The sequence below is a fragment of the Caretta caretta genome, chromosome 3 (genome assembly GCF_965140235.1).
Source record: "Caretta caretta isolate rCarCar2 chromosome 3, rCarCar1.hap1, whole genome shotgun sequence".
NCBI lineage: Eukaryota > Metazoa > Chordata > Testudines > Cheloniidae > Caretta > Caretta caretta.
The window spans coordinates 42,796,110-42,816,558 of NC_134208.1; the positions used below are offsets into that span (position 1 = coordinate 42,796,110).

Sequence of the window (20,449 nt, forward strand, 5' to 3'; positions counted from 1 at the left end):
TAAGTATACATGAGCATACTTAGATATAGAGCATACTTTAGACAGATCTGAGATCTTTTCAACTAGATCATTTAAAACAAAGTCGCTCTTTCTCTTCTATTATTCAGAATTCTGTAGGGCCAGAAACCTGTACTCCAATCAACTCAGATTTTATTTAACACTTCAGAAACACACACCTCTTGAATAGCAGGATTTTAAATAATGTTGATTTAAGGGAGGAGTCAGAACCCAGAACTAACCTTAGTAATATAAAAAATCCCTACAAAATATGTGTAGTTACCTTAAAATATCAAACTTTGATTTTATCTACTTGAAAGTTTTGGATCTATTCAGCTGAAATATTATTTCAAATAGATTTTCTGAATGTAAGTAATTATTTATTATTACTAAAAATAAAATAAAATAAAATAAAATAATAATAATAATAGTTGTTATTAATTAATTTGGTTTGTGTCCTCTCATAAGGAATTCTATCCTGCAGAGACTTATGCATGTGCTTAACTTTCTTATGCATGTGCTTAATTTAACTAAGTGCCCAGTTCCATTGACGAAATGTGTTGCCATGTTCATACTGGATGTCACTGTTAAAAACAATAGTTTAGAATTGCACTGCAGTGCATTATATCTAATTGTAAATCTTATGGTCAATGAAACTATTCATCCAGTCAAAGTTATGCATGTTTCAAGATGCTGCCCTACATTCTAAGTCCTTTGGGACATGGGTTGTGATGTGCTCTGATTTGTATAGCATGAAACACACTACCCGTGGCTAATAAATATTAAAGAAATGAATATGTAGAATATTTATTCATAAAGTGCTTTAATTCAGAGAGCAAAGTCTGAATTGAGCCAGTAAGATATACAGGGGCTTTTTGCTCTGCTCTTTATGCTACTTGGGGAATTCCTGGAAATTCTGTTAGAAGTAGCACAAAGGGGAAGGAACCAGAGGCCAGGATCCATCTCTCTCTCTCTCTCTCTCTCCATAAAGATAGATAGATAGATAGATAGATCATAAGGAAAAATAGTTAAATAAAGATCAGAAGTGCTCTATAATAAACTGGAATGCCATATGGGATCAGATCAGTGATCCATTTAGATCTAGTACCTTGTGTCTAATATCAGACAGTATCAAGAAACCCAGTAGTAGACCACAAAAAGAAAAGGTGTACTTGTGGCACCTTAGAGACTAACAAATTTATTTGAGCATAAGCTTTCGTGAGCTACAACTCACTTCATTGGATTCACGCAGTGGAAAATACAGTGGGGAGATTTATATACACAGAGAACATGAATCAATGGGTGTTACCATACACACTGTAATGAGAGTGATCAGGTAAGGTGAGCTATTACCAGCAAGAGAGCGGGGGGAAAAAACCTTTTGTAGTGATAATCAAGGTGGGCCATTTCCAGCAGTTGACAAGAACATCTGAGGAACAGTGTGTGTGTGGGGGGAGCGGGAATAGATTTACTTTGTGTAATGACCCATCCACTCCCAGTCTTTATTCAAGCCTAAAGTTAATTGTATCCAGTTTGCAAATTAATTCCAATTCAGCAGTCTCTCGTTGGAGTCTGTTTTTGAAGTTTTTTTGTTGAAGAATTGCCACTTTTAGGTCTGTAACTGAGTGACCAAAGAGATTGAAGTGTTCGCCGACTGGTTTTTGAATGTTATAATTCTTGACGTCTGATTTGTGTCCATTGATTCTTTTATGTAGAGTCTGTCCAGTTTGGCCAATGTACATGGCAGAGGGGCATTGCTGGCACATGATGGCATATACCACATTGGTAGATGTGCAGGTGAACGAGCCTCTGATAGTGTGGCTGATGTGATTAGGCCCTATAATGGTGTCCCCTGAATAGATATAGATAGAACAGTTGGCTATGGGCTTTGTTACAAGGATACGTTCCTGGGTAAGTGGTTCTGTTGTGTGGTGTGTGGTTGCCGGTGAGTATTTGCTTCAGGTTGGAGGGCTGTCTGTAAGCAAGGACTGGCCTGTCTCCCAAGATCTGTGAGAGTGATGGGTTGTCCTTCATGATAGATTGTAGATCCTTGATTATGCGTTGGAGAGGTTTTAGTTGGGGCCTGAAGGTGACGGCTACTGGCGTTCTGTTATTTTCTTTGTTGGGCCTGTCCTGTAGTAGGTAACTTCTGGGTACTCTTCTGGCTCTGTCAATCTGTTTCTTCACTTCAGCAGATAGGTACTGTAGTTGTAAGAATGCTTGACAGAGATCTTGTAGTTGTTTGTCTCTGTCTGAGGGGTTGGAGCAAATGCGGTTGCATCATAGAGCTTGGCTGTAGATAATGGATCGTGTGGTGTGGTCTGGATGAAAGCTGGAGGCATGTAGGTAGGCATAGCGGTCTGTAGGTTTCCAGCATAGGGTGGTGTTTATGTGACCATCGCTTATTAGCATGGTAGTGTCCACGAAGTGGATCTCTTGTGTGGACTGGTCCAGGCTGAGGTTGATGGTGGGATGGAAATTGTTGAAATCATGGTGGAATTCCTCAAGGGCTTCTTTTCTATGGGTCCAGATAATGAAGATGTCATCAATGTAGCGCAAGTAGAGTAGGGGCATTAGGGGATGAGAGCTGAGGAAGCGTTCTAACTCAGCCATAAAAATGTTGGCATACTGTGGGGCCATGCGGGTACCCATAGCAGTGCCGCTGGTTTGAAGGTATACATTGTCCCCAAATGTGAAATAGTTATGGGTGAGGACAAAGTCACAAACTTCAGCCACCAGGTTTGCCATGACATTATCGGGGATACTGTTCCTGATGGCTTGTAGTCCATCTTTGTGTGGAATGTTGGTGTAGAGGGCTTCTACATCCATAGTGGCCAGGATGGTGTTTTCAGGAAGATCACCGATGGATTGTAGTTTCCTCAGGAAGTCAGTGGTGTCTTGAAGATAGCTGGGAGTGCTGGTAGCGTAGGGCCTGAGGAGGGAGTCTACATAGCCAGACAATCCTGCTGTCAGGGTGCCAATGCCTGAGATGATGGGGCATCCAAGATTTCCAGGTTTATGGATCTTGGGTAGCAGATAGAATACCCCTGGTTGGAGTTCTAGGGGTGTGTCTGTGCAGATTTGTTCCTGTGCTTTTTCAGGGAGTTTCTTGAGCAGATGGTGTAGTTTTTTTTGGTAACCCTCAGTGGGATCAGAGGGTAATGGCTTGTAGAAAGTGGTGCCGGAGAGCTGCCTAGCAGCCTCTTGTTCATATTCTGACCTATTCATGATGACAACAGCACCTCCTTTTTCAGCCTTTCTTGATTATGATGTCAGAGTTGTTTCTGAGGCTGTGGATGACATTGTGTTCTGCACGGCTGAGGTTATGGGGCAAGTGATGCTGCTTTTCCACAATTTCAGCCCGTGCACGTCGGTGGAAGCACTCTCTGTAGAAGTACAGTTTGTTGTTTCAACCTTCAGGAGGAGTCCACCCAGAATCCTTCTTTTTGTAGTCTTGGTAGGAAGGTCTCTGTGAGTAGTATGTTGTTCAGAGCTGTGTTGAAAATATTCCTTGAGTCGGAGATGTCGAAAATAGGATACTAGGTCACCACAGAACTGTATCATGTTCGTGGGGGTGGAGGGACAGAAGGAGAGGCCCCGAGATAGGACAGATTCTTCCACTAAGAGTATAGTTGGACAGATTAACTATATTGCTGGGTGGGTTAAGGGAATCGCTGTTGTGGCCCCTTGTGGCATGTAGTAGTTTAGATAGTTTAGTGTCCTTTTTCTTTTGTAGAGAAAGTGTGTGTTGTAAATGGCTTGTCTAGTTTTTATAAAGTCCAGCCACAAGGAAGTTTGTGTGGAAGGTTTTTTTTTTATGAGAGTATCCAGTTTTGAGAGCTATTCTTAATCTTTCCCTGTTTTCTGTAGAGGATGTTGATCAGGTGGTTCCGCAGTTTCTTTGAGAGCGTGTGGCACAAGCTGTCAGCTTAGTCTGTGTGGTATGTAGATTGTAATGGATTGTAGTAGACCAGTAGTAGTAGACCAGTTATGAGAGGAAATATCCCTTACATATTTTTATTCTAATGTAAATTGTGCTCCTATTATTTACACAAATGTTCACTGTTTTTAAAATCTTTCTAATGATTTCATCCTCAATATCTTACAGTAATGAGTTTCAAATATAAATCATGTGTTGCATAAGTAAGCATTTCCTTTAATGTGTTATTAATTTGTTCCATAGCTCATACAGGATACAACTACTAGGAACTATATTTTTAGAGTACACTTATAACTGTTGTACTCTTATTTTATGGACAGGCACCAGCTCATTTCTGTGACAAAATGGAAAAAAATAAAAAATGAAAAAAGAAAGAAGTTAAAAGCAGAAAGCAATGGAGATGTATATTTACGTCTCTTTGACATTGTGTCAGTAATAATGATTGTTGTATTCATTTAAATGCCGTTTGTTGCATTTTTTTTTATTTCATTGCATTTTTTTGGAAAAAATAAATAAAGACAAATTAAAATTTGTTTCCTTTTATTTTTACTGGGTGACTAACTGCCCAAGACCATTTTCACCAATCAGGAACAATTTCTTGGACATTAATGCAAGTGTCCTTCTATAAAGGATTAAAGACCAGATCCTTGACTAGTGTAAATCAGCCTTACCAAAATCAACAGAACCATAGTGATTTCATAGAATCACAAAATCAGTGCTATGCCTTAAGCTTTGGAACAATTTCTAGGAGGAACCCCTTTAGTGTGCGAGACTCCCAAAGGATCTTCATCTTCCTCCAGGGTAAGCCTCGCAGCCTCACTGCCTCCTTGACTGAACCTCAAGGCGTCATCACTCCTGGTTCACATGGTGAGCTCTGCTCAGTGATTCCAACTGAGATAGATTCCTGGGAGAGAACTGTATACTCTTCAGTGATTAATGCACCTCAACAAGTATTCACGGTGACACTCAAACAGCATTATCAAAACAGTAGGATTTATTAGTCAACTGGAACACAACACAGGAAGTCTTTAGGTTAGCATAGAGAAATGAAGGTTAAAGCTAGGGTTGCCAACTTTCTACTTGCACAAAACCGAACACCCTTACCCCAGCCCTGCCCCCGCTCACTCCATCCCCCTTCCCTCTGTCGCCCACTCTCCCCACCCTCACTCACTTGCTCATTTTCACTGGACTGGGGTAAGGGATTGGGGTGTGGGATGGGGTGAGGGCTATGGCTGGGGCTGCGGACTCCGGGGTAGGGCCAGAAATGAGTTCAGAGTGTGGAAGGGGGCTCCAGGCTGAGGCAGCATGTTGGATGCAGGAGGGGATGAGGGCTCTGACTGGGGGTATGGGCTCTGGTGTGGGTCCAGGGATAAGGGGTTTGGAGTGAAGGAGAGGGCTCCAGGCTGCGAGGTGGAGCCAAGAGGTTAGGAGTATGGGAGGGGGATCTGGGCCGAGGCAGGGGGTTGGGGCATGGGACGGGCTCTGGGCTGGGGATGCAAGTTCCAGGGTGGGGCCAGAAATAAGGGGATCAGGGTGTGTGGGGGGGTCTGGGGTGGGGGTTGGGGTGAAGGGTGGGTCAGGGCTCTGGCTGAAGGTGTGGGCTCTGGTATGGGGACGGGGATGGGGGATTTGATCCATGTGGCGCCATGGCAGCCAGGGAGCCTACCTTACCCCTCTGCGCCGCTGACTGGACCTTTAATGGCCCGGTCAGCAGTGCTGACTGGAGCTGTCAGGGTCCATTTTTGCCCGGGTGTTCCGGTCGAAAACCGGACACCTGGTAACCTTAGTTAAAGCATATACCATTCTGGTTAGCCCACAGTCCAATCAAGCTGTAGTGAACCCTATTGTTCAAGCTCTGTGCCTCTCTCAGTCTGACCTCCTTAGTCAGTTCCCAGATGAGAACCCAGACTCCTTCCAGTAGCCATGTCTTATGCCCACCACCTCATATTTTCCTAGTCCTTTGTTCTCAAACTGGGGTCTTTCCTAATCTTCCGTGCTAAGAGATGGGGAAATACATCTCCCTCTCGGTCATTGGTTGCTAGATGTCAATGTCCTGGTGATCAGATTTTCCATTGTCTTAGTTTCTCCAGTGATATGAGGTCAGCCTCAGCCAGTCCCTTTCAATTACTCCTTCGGGCTCAGACAGCCAGGTGACATTCATACCTATGTCTCTTAGCCTACCTTGAGAGCACACAGTCCTTCCCTTCCCCTTAGGTGGATGCCATGTATAATATAGGGGAAACTGAGACCCCCATATGATTCATAAAAATATTACAGAAAATTACCACTTTGTCACAATAACATCTAGCTATTATACAGGAAGTGTTGTATGCTAGGTCAATTGCTTCTATCTTTTAAAACTACTAAAGATTATCAAGGTTTTAAAGTTTCAATAAACAAGCCAATTTCCAACACCTCGGGAACCATAGAACATGATAGCTACTTAATAATATTATATTTTAAGGGTGATGTTTCCTGAGACCATCTACACTTGGAATTCAGTAAATTGTCAGAACAGATGATATACAATAGGTTCTTGCAACATAAAATTGAAGTCTCCTATAAAAATTCTGGAAGTGAAGGTCATTTGTTTTTAGATTATTGTCTTTTTCAACAGATGCATATTTCCAGTCACTCTGCTCCTGTTTACACCCCTCATTACTCTTGACAGATGCTGCTTTTTGTGATGTCTTTCAGAAACTAAAGGTCTCAAACACTGAATATAACCCTAGCACATCACCATTAGTGTTTTTGTACATCACTGACCTATTGACAGATCAACACTACAATTCTTGGGCTTGCATAAGAATGACAAGTGCTGGAAAAGACAAAGCGGGTAATTTTGGCATTACAGTATTTTTCAATCCCTTCAAAGCTTTTATATATAGTTACATAGCTTTTATGTATTTTAAGTAGTGATCAGGATTTTTTTAAATTCAAAGGACACTTTTCATAGCATCATGCCATGCAACTGGTGCATTACAAATCTGACCTCACCCTCTTCTGTATTCCCCAATTCCCCCACCCCATAATATACATAATATCCTAGTTATAAGTATTTTAAATATTCTCTGGTAAAATGAGGTCTGGGTACCAAATATGGAAATCATTAAGGTACTAAACATTTGAACTGGATATTTTCAACAGTATCTACACAGCTCAGTATATTACTACTTATTATTATATTTTCCAGTTTTTAAAATTTGTTTCATTACAAACGGTATAGGATTATTCGCTCTCTAGAAACTGAAGATCTCTATTTAACAAGAGAAAAAATACAATTCAGAAGGTGTAATGGCAATGCAAGCTTGCTAACTTTACCCCAACATTAAGAACCAAACCCAACTTTCCACTTTTATGGGTAGGACCATATTTCAGCCATATTGTAAATCTGTCAGTTCTGGGTCACCTATTCAGCCCAGGGTCAATGTTGACCAAAAGGTCTTATCATCTACTGACTGTTTGGTGGCTTATGTGAAAAGAGAAGAGGGAACACATACAGAAGCTCTCTGTTCCATTGGAGGACGAAAGCTTCTCCTAGGGACTGTTTCCCCAGTCTGGTTCTGGAGCAATAATAAGGGCATTTTTTGTTCAGGTACGTAGCAAACAAGTCTATTGTTAGGGTCCCCCAGAGACCGAATATGTAGTCGAGTACTGCCGGTCCATTTCCCGGCCAATGGGAGCTGTGGGAAGTGGTGGCCAGCACATCCCTGCAGCCCACACCACTTCCCGCAGCTCCCATTGGCCGGGAATGGCGAACTGTGGCCACTGAAAGCTGCGGGCAGCTGTGCAAAAGTAAACACGCTGTCTGGCGGCCTGCCAAAGGATTACTCTGATGGGCCATGTGCAGCCCAAGAGTCACAGGTCGCCCACCACTGACCTAGATAGATGATGCCTGTAAGGTGCCCAGGGATCCCCAGTATGTCCACTGGGGCAGAGGAAATGGCATAGATGGTGGCATCCATGGGTGTCCTTACCAGGTGGGTTGAAACGCCAAATGTGGGTGCACGTTGGATGTCCTCAGATGTTGCTCTGGTGAGCTGTGGTGTGAGGTAAGGAGAGATTGCCAGCCTCCTCACTGTCTGCCTCTTCTCTGGAGAATGGTGGTGGTGAGTGTCCCGGTGCAGAGTGTGATCCCAGGAATTGGGATATACTTGGAATTGGAGAGCTGATACCGAGTAGCAGAGATTCTGGAATCTTGGTTACCTGTAGATCCCTGGAGACATGAAACTCCTTGGTACTGCAGGGATGGTTTTGCCACTGCAGGCTCATTGGTATCGAGGGAGTTGGTGGAGTAGGCTGAGGTCTCTCATTCAATACGTGGCCACAACAGGGCTCTCTGGAGGCACTTGGTACTGTTGCCTGCTGTGTTGGTGCCAGTTTTGTAGAGATGGTATGGTCTCTTTCTCTTTTGATCCAGGTGGGTCTTTTGGTTTTGTGACGGTACCTGTAGCATTCATGCAAGGTTCATGCACTTGGCAACATTCAGGGCACACCCAGAGTGTTGTGTAGGAGCAGTGCACACACGGCTCCTCTCAAGGGCATGAACCTTGGAATCTCGCCCAGATGACATGAACCGTGGGAAGCCTCCCAGGACTGGGCTCAAGGCCCGAGAGCAAGGAATGCGGTAGATAGAAATTGGTAAATAAGAATGTTAAACAAAGCCAGTGTATTACTTTTATCTGTTGGAGAATGTAATGCGCGGGGGGAGAGAAAGAATAAAGGAGAGGGTGAAAGCTGACAGGACGAGCCCATTGGCAGACCAGCCTGCTTGCTTGCTTAAAGCTTTGTGCTGTCTTGTATTTGGACCGCAACAGGTACCTACACACAAGGAACCATGAGTCTTATGAATGCCATGCTGCAGTGCTGCCAGTACTATCAGTAAGGAAGTGACTGATCTTGCCAGGGAGCTCCATTGGCCGAACAAGCCTTCAGATCAGGGGCCTATAGCCCTCTTCTTAGAAGCCTTCTGAGGGGAGTCAGTAGATTTGCTCTTAGACAGCCCTTCCTTGGAAGTTGATGGTCTCTGGGGTGACCATAGTTCAGGAGGAGACCCAGGATCAGAGGCTGGTCTGAGGGAACTCTCCACCATTAAGAGTTCAATTTTTTGCTTGCAGCTCTTCCTTGTCCTGCCCTTCATTTTTTGGCGGAAGGTGCACTTCCGCAGAATGTGAGCCTCTCCGAAGCACCGCATATAGAGCAAGTGACCGTTGCTGACTGATATTGCCTCTCTGCAGGAGAGGCAGTGTTTGAACCCAGGGCAGCCAGGCATAACCTTTAACAAGGGGTATTCCCCAGTAAGGGGGAGGAAAAAATGTATCAGGATTGTTAGGGAGATAAACAAAGGTGTAAGAAGTTAAAAGAAAAAAATGAGAAAAAAGAAGAAAAACAGGGAATGGAGAAAACGGAAACTCTACTAAGAGACAAAGAATGGAAACTCTACTGTCAACTATAAAAATACAAAGCAAACTGATATTTGATTTGGACTGCTAATCATTCCAACTCAGGCCAAAGGTGGTTGAGAAGGAACCGAGGGCAATTTGCCCTCATGACGCTATATAGCCTTGATGTAAGGCACGAGACAGGGAGAGCACGTGTGTTGGCTGAATGGGCACTTCTTTCTAAAATCTCTGATCAGAGGGGCAGGAATTCAGACACATCTACAGTAGAGCACCCGTAGGGACACTACTCGATGAAGTAATCATAATTATCCAAAAAGAAGTAGCCATCAAACTCCAGTGCATTTGAAGGACTATATAACATAAATGGCTTTGTGTCTACAGATGTGTTAATTTATCATCCAACTTTTGACATTGCTTCATTTATTTTATACTTTTTGTGTTTTATTTATAAGTTGGAATAATTTCAAATAGGTGAATTTAATAACTTGTTTAATTTAAAGTTTTGGGGAGAAAGAAGGGAGGTATTGTTATGGAAAATCCATTCTGTGATCCGTGCTGGTCTTTCAGAGTACCGAGTATAGCAGCTGCGTCAGTTGAGTCCACTCCAGGATTTGGTTTTGACTAGGAAGTTCAGTCAGCTACAAACAGAGAAGCTGAATGCTCTATTCTCTGAGCTGCAGGATTAAATCAGTGATTTGTGTGATCATACTTTAAAACTACATAGTGTCTGTGTGATTCATTCTAGTAGCTCCTAATCAGCTAGGACACAACATGCAGGAGACCAACCTTTCATAAGAAGTGGATCAAGCCTGTGGAGTCCATTGCCCACAGAAAGAAGTGTGACACAGCTCTCAGCAGTCAAACCAAAATGAAAAACTCATCTCTTTGACTTAGATTTCCCTTGATTAATTCTTATCACACACAAACACTACCACAAAAAAAAAAAATAACAACTCTCCCCCAGTAATCTAATCAAATTACTTCTTCTACTCCCAGAAAGGAAGAGAGAAATACATTGTTAGTTGTTTTTAATTATTGGGAGATGTTTAGAAGGACATGGGTGCCACATATGTTTATAGGCAGACAGACAATTATCCCCAGCCTGCACCTGTCCCTTCTCTTACATAGTGGTGTTGATATTGCTAACCTTCAACATTCAGGCCAAGATGAGAGGAGATATGCAACAGCATCTAAGTTCCTTAAGGAGAAGTGTGACAGAGTACCTACTGGGAATCTGGGGATGGATGGGTACAAGCCTGCTCACAGCTAAAGGCCTCTCCCTTCAGCCTTAGGGTAGGATCTACCGGACCTAGATTCCAAATAGTTTTGGGAGACAAATAATGAACAACAGGGATGGGAATGAGGTCATAGGGTTGAAAGCAGGGAGCCAGAAGGGGACGCCAGGCAAAGAACTCAACACAACATCCACTTCTCCTTGAAAGCTTTCAGGGAGCCAGCAGACGTGGCCCAGAGGAACTCTGTCCGAATACATTATCAAAGGAAGGAGTGGAAATGGGCCCCACAGTTGCAAAGCACCTCCCCATCTAGCATCCTCCTCCTGGTAGGGTGGTGGCCACCTTGGTCATTGCCAGGAAGAGGTTGACAAGGAGGTCTTGCGACTTCATGGGGCCACAGATGGGGTATGCCTAAATCAGGACGTGTGGGGAAAAGTGCAGCCAGAACCTAAGAAGACAGTTCTGAAGGAGCCAGAAAAGAGGCTGCAGCCTGGTGCACTCAAGATGGATGTGCACTAGGGTCTCCCTGATGCCACAGAAGGGGCAGGTGTCAGGGGTGGGGGTGAACTGGGCCAAGTACACCCCTGTGATCATGGCTCTGTGAAGGAGCTGCCAGCTAATTCCCCCAGGGGGACTGCGGGACTAAGGTGGAATTCAGGCTGGCCCACTGGGGCTCCTCATCCTTCACACATGGTAGGAGGTCCCGCCACTTTGTGGCAGGGCAGGACACGAGGGTGAGGAAATGAAAAGTGTGGATCATGAATGTGTACAGCTGTACCCAGAGCAGAGTCTGAAAACAAACCAGTTGCGGTCCATGCAGCTGGCTCAGGGTATGCTGAGAGAGGGACTGGGGGAGCTCACAGGGCCAGGGCCCGATGACGAGATCCAGAGGGCTAGGGGTGGGAGTGTGTGCGGCCAAGACCCACTCAAGGAAGGCCTAAGGGGCAGGTGATAAGGCTGACCTCATCTCCAGGAGTATGCACGGGGTGGGGAGGGAGGTGAGGGGTGGAGAACTGTATGCACCAGCCGAGTACCAGGGGATCCACCCAGGTCCTCTGGTCATAGTCTAGGAGTTATCTGATCCTGGTGGTACCTGCCAGGACCAATCTCTAGCACACCGAGGGGTACTCTGACACCTGCACACTGAGCTCAGGGTTGTGTAGCAGAGGCTACACGAGGAGATCTTACCCCTTGGCAGCCGCCACAGACCTGTTCACTGGGCCCAACTTCCAGGTCCAGAGGATGTCCTGGTAGAAGACGAGCAGGTCTTGCAAAAGACCCCTCGGATGGAGGTAAAAGAGCTGCCAGTTTTATCGGAGCCCTCATAGGAAGTGGAAGAAGGTGAGTGCCAATGCACTCCACAGTAGACTACCTGCACTGTAAATGAGTCTCTGCAGGACCTGGAAGCAGAGGACATGGATCTGACTGCGGAGGCAGAGCAGGCCCTATCCCCACTCTTCCAGGGGAAGGCTCAGAATCCCTGCAGAGACCCAGTGCTGTCCTGGCCAAAAGAAGTCCAGAGTAAACCTCTGAAAGTAGGCCAGGGAATCCAGGGATGGGCTCAGGGTGTTGAGCTGGTGACAGAGCATGGACAGGGCCAACTGATTAAGCACCAGCTCCCTCCCCCACAGAGAAAGGCACCGGAGCAGTCCCATCCATGCTCAACCACCCTGTCCTCCAAATTGTGCCAGTTCTCTGGCAGAGAGGGATGAACAGTAGAAAGGGGCATAGCCAGATAGAGCAGCGGACCCACGCTCCACTGGATGTCCTGGAGCAGAGGTGGTAGGGAGCTCGCCTGCCACTCATTCCTGACCATCAGGCCAGATCTCTTCACTCAGTTGACCCAGACAGAGGAGGCCACCAAGTAAATAGCTTGGCAGGCCTGAACCTAAAAGCCCATAGAGTGTCCAGGAGATAACCATTGTCCACCCTGTTGACTGCCTGCTCCTGGTCCAGGGATAGGTGGGCAAATGACAGACCATCTCTACACCCAAGTTCGAGGATGTCCCAGACCAAATAAAGATCAAAGATGGTAAAGCCTGGGACCAGTCAGGATGGACAACATTTTCCAGCACAGACCCCAGCTGCAGTGAGATCGCCTTCACTAGAACTTTGTAATCCGTGCTAAGGAACAAGATGGGGCACCAATTCTGAAGGTCACGAAGATCCCCTATCTTGGGTAGCAGAGCAAGCACAGCCCACTAGCACAACAGAAGGAGAACCCTGATCCCCAAGGACTCGGCCAAGATGATGGCGAGGTCCTGGCCAAAGGCATCCCAGAATGCACAGGAGAACTACATGGTCCTTCTGTTGATGCCCAGAGATTTATTGGTGGGCATTGGATGAACGGTTTCCAAGAACTGAGCCAGAATGAGTGGCAGCTCCAGCTGGTCCCAGTTGCCTGTGCTGACCGTTGGGAGTCCATCCCACAGGCATCAGTTGGATCCAGGGAGAAGAGGCTAGTGTATAAGGTCCTCTCCTGCATCTCCACTGGATCTGTAAGGGGGATGTGGTCACCCACCAGGGGGCAGGTGATGTGCTTGTTAGCCCCCCTCCTTTTCTCCAGGGAGTAGAAGAAGTGGGAGCTGCGATCCATCTTCCGAAAGAGGTGGATGCAGGATTGAATGAAGGCACCCCGACCCCAATATTCATCGAAGGCCTGGAGTTCCTCTGGCTTCTCTCAGCACACTTTGCAGATGGATGGATCCCCGGAGCTGGTGGCCAGATGCCTCTCCAGCTTCAAGACATGCCATTCCAGCTGCTCTATCACTGTATCTCTCTGCCAGCTGGCCCCCGGGAGTAATCATAGCAAAAGAGCTGGGTGTGGACCTTCCCACATCCCACCACTGCTGCTTTGAGAGAAACATGCATGTCATGGCCTTGCCAGGCCAGCCAAACTTTCGGAAGGATGCCACAAAACCCACATCCTCCAGTAAGCTATTATCAAAATGCCAATAGGCTGGTCCCGGCCTCTCCAAGGTGAGAGAGGCTATCACGGCCACCAAATGGTGGTCCGAGAATGGGGCTGGCAGAGATGGAGGCAAGATAAATAAATACAGTCCAACCAGGAGTGGCACAACCAAGCATCCTCCACTTCATCAAGCTTGCAGCGTACAACCTCCATCTGCCCTTCTACCTTTTCCCCTCAGCTATGACTCCTTTCTGCTCCTTTTCCTCCATGCTGACTGGGTTCCATTGATTCAAATGGAGCATTGAGAACACAAGAGAGACAGGCTTTTTCTACTCTAATTTCTGGTGCCACTGGATGCTCTGGAACCTGGGAAGGGCAACTGCCGAAAAGTCTTGCTCCTCCCTGGGCTGAAACACAGGGAATGAGCAACATGGGGAAATAGCTAGCTGAGTGTGGTTGACACAGTAATGTGGACTGGAGAATGCTCAGTGCAGATGGAATGTTCCCAGAATTTTGCTGTCAGCCCTATCAAACCTTTAATGAACATATGGAAACAATATTTTTCAGAAAATTGTAATTTGATCAAGTTTGGGGTTGATTTTCAGAGCAACAGAAAAGAAAAGAAAAGAAAAGAAAAGAAAAGAAAAGAGCTGGAGCTAGGCCTCTGGCATGGAAAATTTCTGTCTGAGTGGTTAAAGTTTGGCAAAAATTACAATCAACTGAAAACTGTGTTGTGATGGAATGTCTTAGGCAATCTTAATTATAGATAAATGTTGCTGCAAGCTTCACCTATAATAGCAATTATATTAATAATGTAGTAGGGAGAAGTCTCCTTCTCCTTCCCAGTTTTAGCCACGATCTTTAAAGAGATTTGACCCCTGCAGTCAGCTAATACACTGTAAAATAAATACACTACAAGATTCACTGGAGATACGTGGCAATTCTCCTTTGAAGAATGTACATAACTTAAGGACAATGACATTTTTGGGAGATTTTGCTAGCAGCTATGGCTTGGTGAAAATGTCCCATTTTACTCTTCAGAAGATATTATTTTTACAAATCAAAAATTAACTTTTTTTTAATCTAATGGTTCAGTAGTAGTGTACATCTCAGCAATAAAACAGAGATACTAAAATTAATTGAACATGCTATTGATAATCTCTGTGGCAACCACTTTCTAGTCTTATGGGAATGAAAATACTCCTATTTTTGTTATAAACGTATATCAAAAGTTAAGACATAAATGAAAAGTCTATTAAAAAAAACTAACAAAAGTTAAAGAAAAATCTGAAATCTTATTAAATTGAAAACCCCAAAATAGGTCAATGAAAGAATAGCCAGAGAAATATTACCCATTCTTGACATTAATCTAAAAATTATTTATGGTTCAAGAAAGTATCAGAGAACCTATCATCAAAGGGGGCAGGGAGGATGAGAAAACTGAAGAATTTCAGTAATTAAGCGTGGGATTTTAGAAGTACCTAAAAGAGGTAGGAGCACAAGTCTCATTGAAAGTTAAGGGAAACATAAATCTTTCTTTTAAAGGCTTTGTCTACACTACAGCCTATGTTGGCAAAACTTATGTCACTCAGGGGTATGAATATTCCCTCGGAGTGATATAGTTACACCGACATAAGCATTTATGTGCACTGCGCTATGTCAGCAGAAGAGCTTCTCCCACTGACATAGCTTCTGCTGCTCCCAGAAGTGGGTTTTTATGCTGATGGGAGAACTCTCTCCTGTTGGCATACAGTGTCTTCACCAGACGAACTGCAGCAGAGCAGCTGTACCACTATGTATAGATATACCCTAAAAGATATGCCATAGTGCAAACAGAGTTTGTGGGCTTGATCAGAAATTGCTGGGTGCAGTTCTATGTAGGAAATTAGACTGGATGATCATATGGTTCTCTTCTGGCCTTGATCTATTAAATAAATTCATGAGTCAGGCACTTTTGAAAATCCCACTCATAATTATTAACACAATTCAACAAAAAATAATTCAGTGAAAAATAAATGCTACTTACGGACACAAACGGGAGTTTGTCCAGACCACTTATGATCTTGCAGGCAAATCCTGACAGATGTACCAACAAGCCGAAAGCCAGGGTTACACTGATAGACCACAGTGTCACGGTAACTGAAGCCATCCCCACTAATGTGGCCATTTACAATTGGATCTGGAGAACCACAATGCCCAGCTAGAATAAAGGAACAAACCAATCAATAAAACATACGTATATATTAAAATCCTGTTAATATTGAAAAGATGCTGATAGGAAAAACTACTGCTTCGTTCACCTTTATGACAAGCTTGGTATTAGAACCAAATCCTGCAAGGTGCTGTGATATACAAACTTCCCTTGACTACCAGTGAAGGCAACAGGAATTGCAGTGCTCAGTACTTCGGAGGATCAAGTGTTTAAGTTAAAATATTGTATTTGTGTTTTGTATAACTTACACCCTCAGTTTTAAAAGAACTTTGTCAAAAGTCAGATGGAGTTTCTTTTGTGCAAGCCAAGAACATATACTGATATACAGGGAAGTCAATTTTTGAAACTAAGTTACTCACAGTTCAGCACTTAAATTCTAAACTTACAAACCTAAACTTCTGATGGATAGAGATGATAAGCACTGACAGCTCCCACTAAAATCAATGGGAGATGTCATTGTTCGGTAACATGCTGTGGATGATACTTTTTAAAAAAGGGCCCCTACTATTTTAATAAGTGCAAGAGGTTAAGACCAACATTTTCAAGTGTGGACATTGACTTTAGGGTCTTCAGCATTTGAGTGCCTTACCTGAGACAGCTTGGGCTGGATTTTAAAAGGTGCTGGGTAACTGAAGCTCCCATTAGTTTGTTGGCCTATGGATGATAAATAACTCTTGAGCCTAATTTTTCAGCTATCTCAAGATGGACACCCAAAACCACTGGCCATTTTCAAAAATTTGAATATTTATGTGATGTTATATTCAATATTGAGGTGCAATATACAATCACAGGAGGCTTAGTCATATTTCAACTTATTTTCTCTGGGCCTGATAGTCATTTACACCAAGGCCCCTTTATATTTTTCTGGCACTAAATTACATTTACACTCTTTTAGGTCCCTTATTCTGCCTCAGCAGCACAAACAGGCCATAGTGTAAATTAGAATTGGGCCTTCTATTTTATTTGTTTGTGTCACAGTCTTAAACATAGGATTTTGGTGTACTTTATGGCAAGATTGTAACCTGCTCCTATGTGTTCACACAGGAAAATAAGGCGCCTGGTTAATGCCAATGGGTATGCTGAGTGTTGACACAAGAATATATGGACTATCTGAGAAGGGAATATGGACCATTTGAGAAGGTACTAGAGGGACAGAATTTCAGCTTGGTCGCATTCAGAAACTGAGACTGAATACGTACAGAGTGAGGCTGGAAGAGATGTGACAGACTGTAATGAATTCCCTTAGAACGCAATTGGCAAAAGCTGACCTATTTGGCAGACTCCAGAGAAGCAATGGACACATTGCAGGAGCAGACTGAAAGAAGGCCCTGGCTTGTTTTGGCCTTGTTTTGAAATGGGATTAGCTTGATTTTTGGATTATTGTGACAGTTGGGGTGCTTATTTACCATGTGAAAGTTGGCAACTGTGGTGCTGAGCCCTGATCAAGCAAATCTCTTATGTACATGCTTAACCTAAAATGAAAAGTCAATGGGTTTACTCACATGCTAAGTCAAGCACAGGCTCAAGCACTTAGTCATATTGTACTACCATGGCCTCTTATGTAGAGGTAGTTCTTATGGATTGCATATAAAACCCGTGCTCTGCAGTCCAGATTGTCTTCATTGTGTTTCCAGATAGAGATCAAGGTATTAGTTTTGACCTAGGTCTCTGAAGTTTGGGTCCTCGTTACCTTAGAGGCTGATTGTCTTCTCATATGATACTTTAGCAACTGAGAACACTTGAGATACCTGAGCCAAAGCCACACCAAAGTTTAAAGAGGTTGGGGTCGGGCAGGTTTTTTCAGTTTTGATTTGATCTTGCTTACTCAAGCACAAGTTTTTTGAGCTTCAGAACATTCTGCGAAGGCTATCAGTTTACCCAAACTTTTTCTTGAGGGATTATTTTGAATAGAAATGGGTGAGCAGAAGGTAGGTAGAGTTCTTTAATTGAGAGTGTGCTCATATGCAGAGTTCAGTGTTGATCTATTTTTATAGAATTTGCGCTGAGTGATTTTATTTTTGGACCAAGTGTTTTATAAATTGGACAAAATAATTTAAAACTTAGTAAACAAAAATAAATAAATTACATTAAAAAAGACTAAAACTAGGCAAATCACAGCCAACGAATTACTGGCATTCCGCAGAAGGAGAATGCCCAAAAAATTCAGAGCAATTTGGGCTAACATTTTACAGGGTTATGATTAATGTGTAAATAGATATGTTGCATCCTCTTTCCTCCCTTTATCCTAAACTCTATACTTACTTTGTGTATTTTGGTACATTTGTTATATTTAGAAAAAAAAATAATACAAATTATAAATACAAAAAAAATTAGGCAAACATTATTATTAGCCCACTTGTTAATTTTACACAAAGAAGTCAGTTATCAATAAGCTATCTGCCTTAACATTTAATGTCACAGCTATTTTCAGTTTTGAAACTATTATAAAATAGTTTTAGTATTTAATCCCAGATGAAATAGGAATGTTTAATGTGCCTGACAATCATATCCTGGTGAGTTATTGTGTTCCGTGAAACATTATGATGTGACATAGATAGCAAATCAATACAGAAGTCTTTCACCTCGATGATACCTATTGTATGTATTATGAATAATTTGGTTTGCTTCTTATGCTGTTTACTTCAAAGATAAAACTAAGACACATATGGAGATGGATGCAGCATTTTGATATCCTAGGGAACACATTCAAGAAATAGTAATTTACATGTATATCACAGTTTATTGCAAATCATTAAATTTCTCTCTGTGGATAAATGGTCCTTACTCATTTTAACACCATATTGGAGTCTGCCAAAAAGGAACATAAAGACCCTTTACCTACAGATATACATAGTCAGTCAAACACAAACAGAAATGACGCACATCTGAGTTTTCTTGAAAGATTTGCTTCAGCAACTCTGGAAAAAGTTTTGTCAGTTATTTGCACCATAAAACAATGCTGTTTTTGAGCTATTGATCAATTTAATACACACATAACAATTACTTTATCTTTTGTACTTTTTATGGTCTTCAAGAGAACATTAACAAGATTACTAAAAGTTGGTTTTAATACTGTCCATTTTACACTGAATTTCTCATTTCTTTCTCTCCAACTTTCTTTTTTAACCAAAAAAATTACAAAAGAAGAGAGAGTGAAAGTAGGTTGTATGTGAGAACATGTGTATTGTGCCATTACTTTCTTCTTGTTCTAAATACGGAAGAACAAAGTCTTTCTACTAAAGTCTTCATATGGGCAAAAAATACAAAATGGGGCAGGGGAATCCATATATTGAACTGCAATATAAAAATTAAAGAAGAATCCAACTCCATTATGAATGCCTTTTCATTTTGTTTATATCTCAGGTGAGAAGTTGTGATGGAATGTAATTTATTGTGTCATGCCTGTCTTTATGAAACAGAAAATCGTCCTTTTATAAACAAAGGAGTATTTTGTTCCTTGAGATGGACACTCCCTAGGCTTTTGTTCTAAAATGTTAGCCATAATTAGATAAAAACAGCTAAATTCTAATAGAGTGAAAGAAAATAATACACAGCACAACACATTTTCCATATTAGGACAGCTTCATTTTCTACAGTATTTATTACACATTCACCTGACAGCATTGCATTTCCAGGATCTAGTAATGAATTTGAGCTGTAAAGAAAGACTTTAGGTATATTTACCCAGACATCGGGTTTCGGTGCCACTCCAGAGTCCATTTGCTAAGCACTCTCTCACATGAGATCCAACTAGTGTGTACCCTGTGTTACAGGTGAAGATTGCAGTGGCTCCATACACCATTAAGGTTCCAATCTTATTACCGTTTGGTGGAGAAGGGAGGCCACCGCAGGAGACAACTAGGGGAAAAAACATAAAACAGAAACTGAAATATGAAATCATCTCTTCATAATCTCTTAGATACAAGAAATAACACAATTCCTTATAGCTTTTGTAAATCTATGTTTTTTGCATAGGCTTAATATATATAAATTTAAGAATCTGATGTAGTATAGAATCCAAATTAAGAGTTTAAAATTATGCCTTCATTGGCACAGGTGTGCCAGATTAGGGAAATGCTCAGGGATCCCTTCCCCCCTCTAGGGCACCAGTGCAGAGGATAGGCACAATCTACTTTATAGTCTGAAGCACAAAAGGAATGTGAGGAACAATGCTAGTCATCCAAGATTTGGGCACGTCTGGGTAGATCATGGCAGTACTCCAGAACACTGCTGATTCCTATTGTACAGAATAGGAAGGATTGCCTCCCCCTGTACTTTCCCAGGTCTGTGGGTATTTTGCTTGTTAAAAGACATGAGGTTTTTATATATTGAACTCAGCACAGATGATGAATTTTCTTAATATAGTATCTTCTGTGGATATTTACAATAAATGTTATATACTGTAAACTACCCGATTAAATGTGATAAATCTTTCAATCTGTCGACAACTGGTCAAACCTAGTTAAACTTGATCTGTTATCTTTCCTTGTTGCCATTAATATACATTTAATAAGATGGCAATTGAAGAAGTCCTTTGTTGGTTTAGCTAGTTCCATTTCTATTTTACTGATGGATAGCACAGACCTTTTCTACATTTTCTTTATTTTCAAAGGCACATGTTACTCAAAACCAAAATTTCAATGACAGGAAATTTCCTCTCTCAATTCTTAAGGTACTCTCTTCCTCTTCTATATGTAACTTGGTAATAATGGACAGCTATAGTTTAGGACCCATAATGGATTTCATTGTAGT

At 42.6% G+C, this 20,449-nt stretch overlaps 1 protein-coding gene across 2 annotated transcripts in view; it reads right to left on the reverse strand.

Annotated features, from left to right (window-relative positions):
- Positions 1-20,449, reverse strand: part of CSMD1 (CUB and Sushi multiple domains 1) — a 1,991,107-nt gene that overhangs the window by 86,200 nt on the left and 1,884,458 nt on the right. For both annotated transcript variants that reach the window (XM_048845330.2, XM_048845329.2), the window contains exons 52-53: positions 19,382-19,555; positions 15,512-15,685 (exon numbers count right to left, since the gene is read on the reverse strand). In XM_048845330.2, the coding sequence (XP_048701287.2) occupies positions 15,512-15,685; positions 19,382-19,555 (348 nt within the window). The remainder of the gene's footprint in view (positions 1-15,511; positions 15,686-19,381; positions 19,556-20,449) is intronic.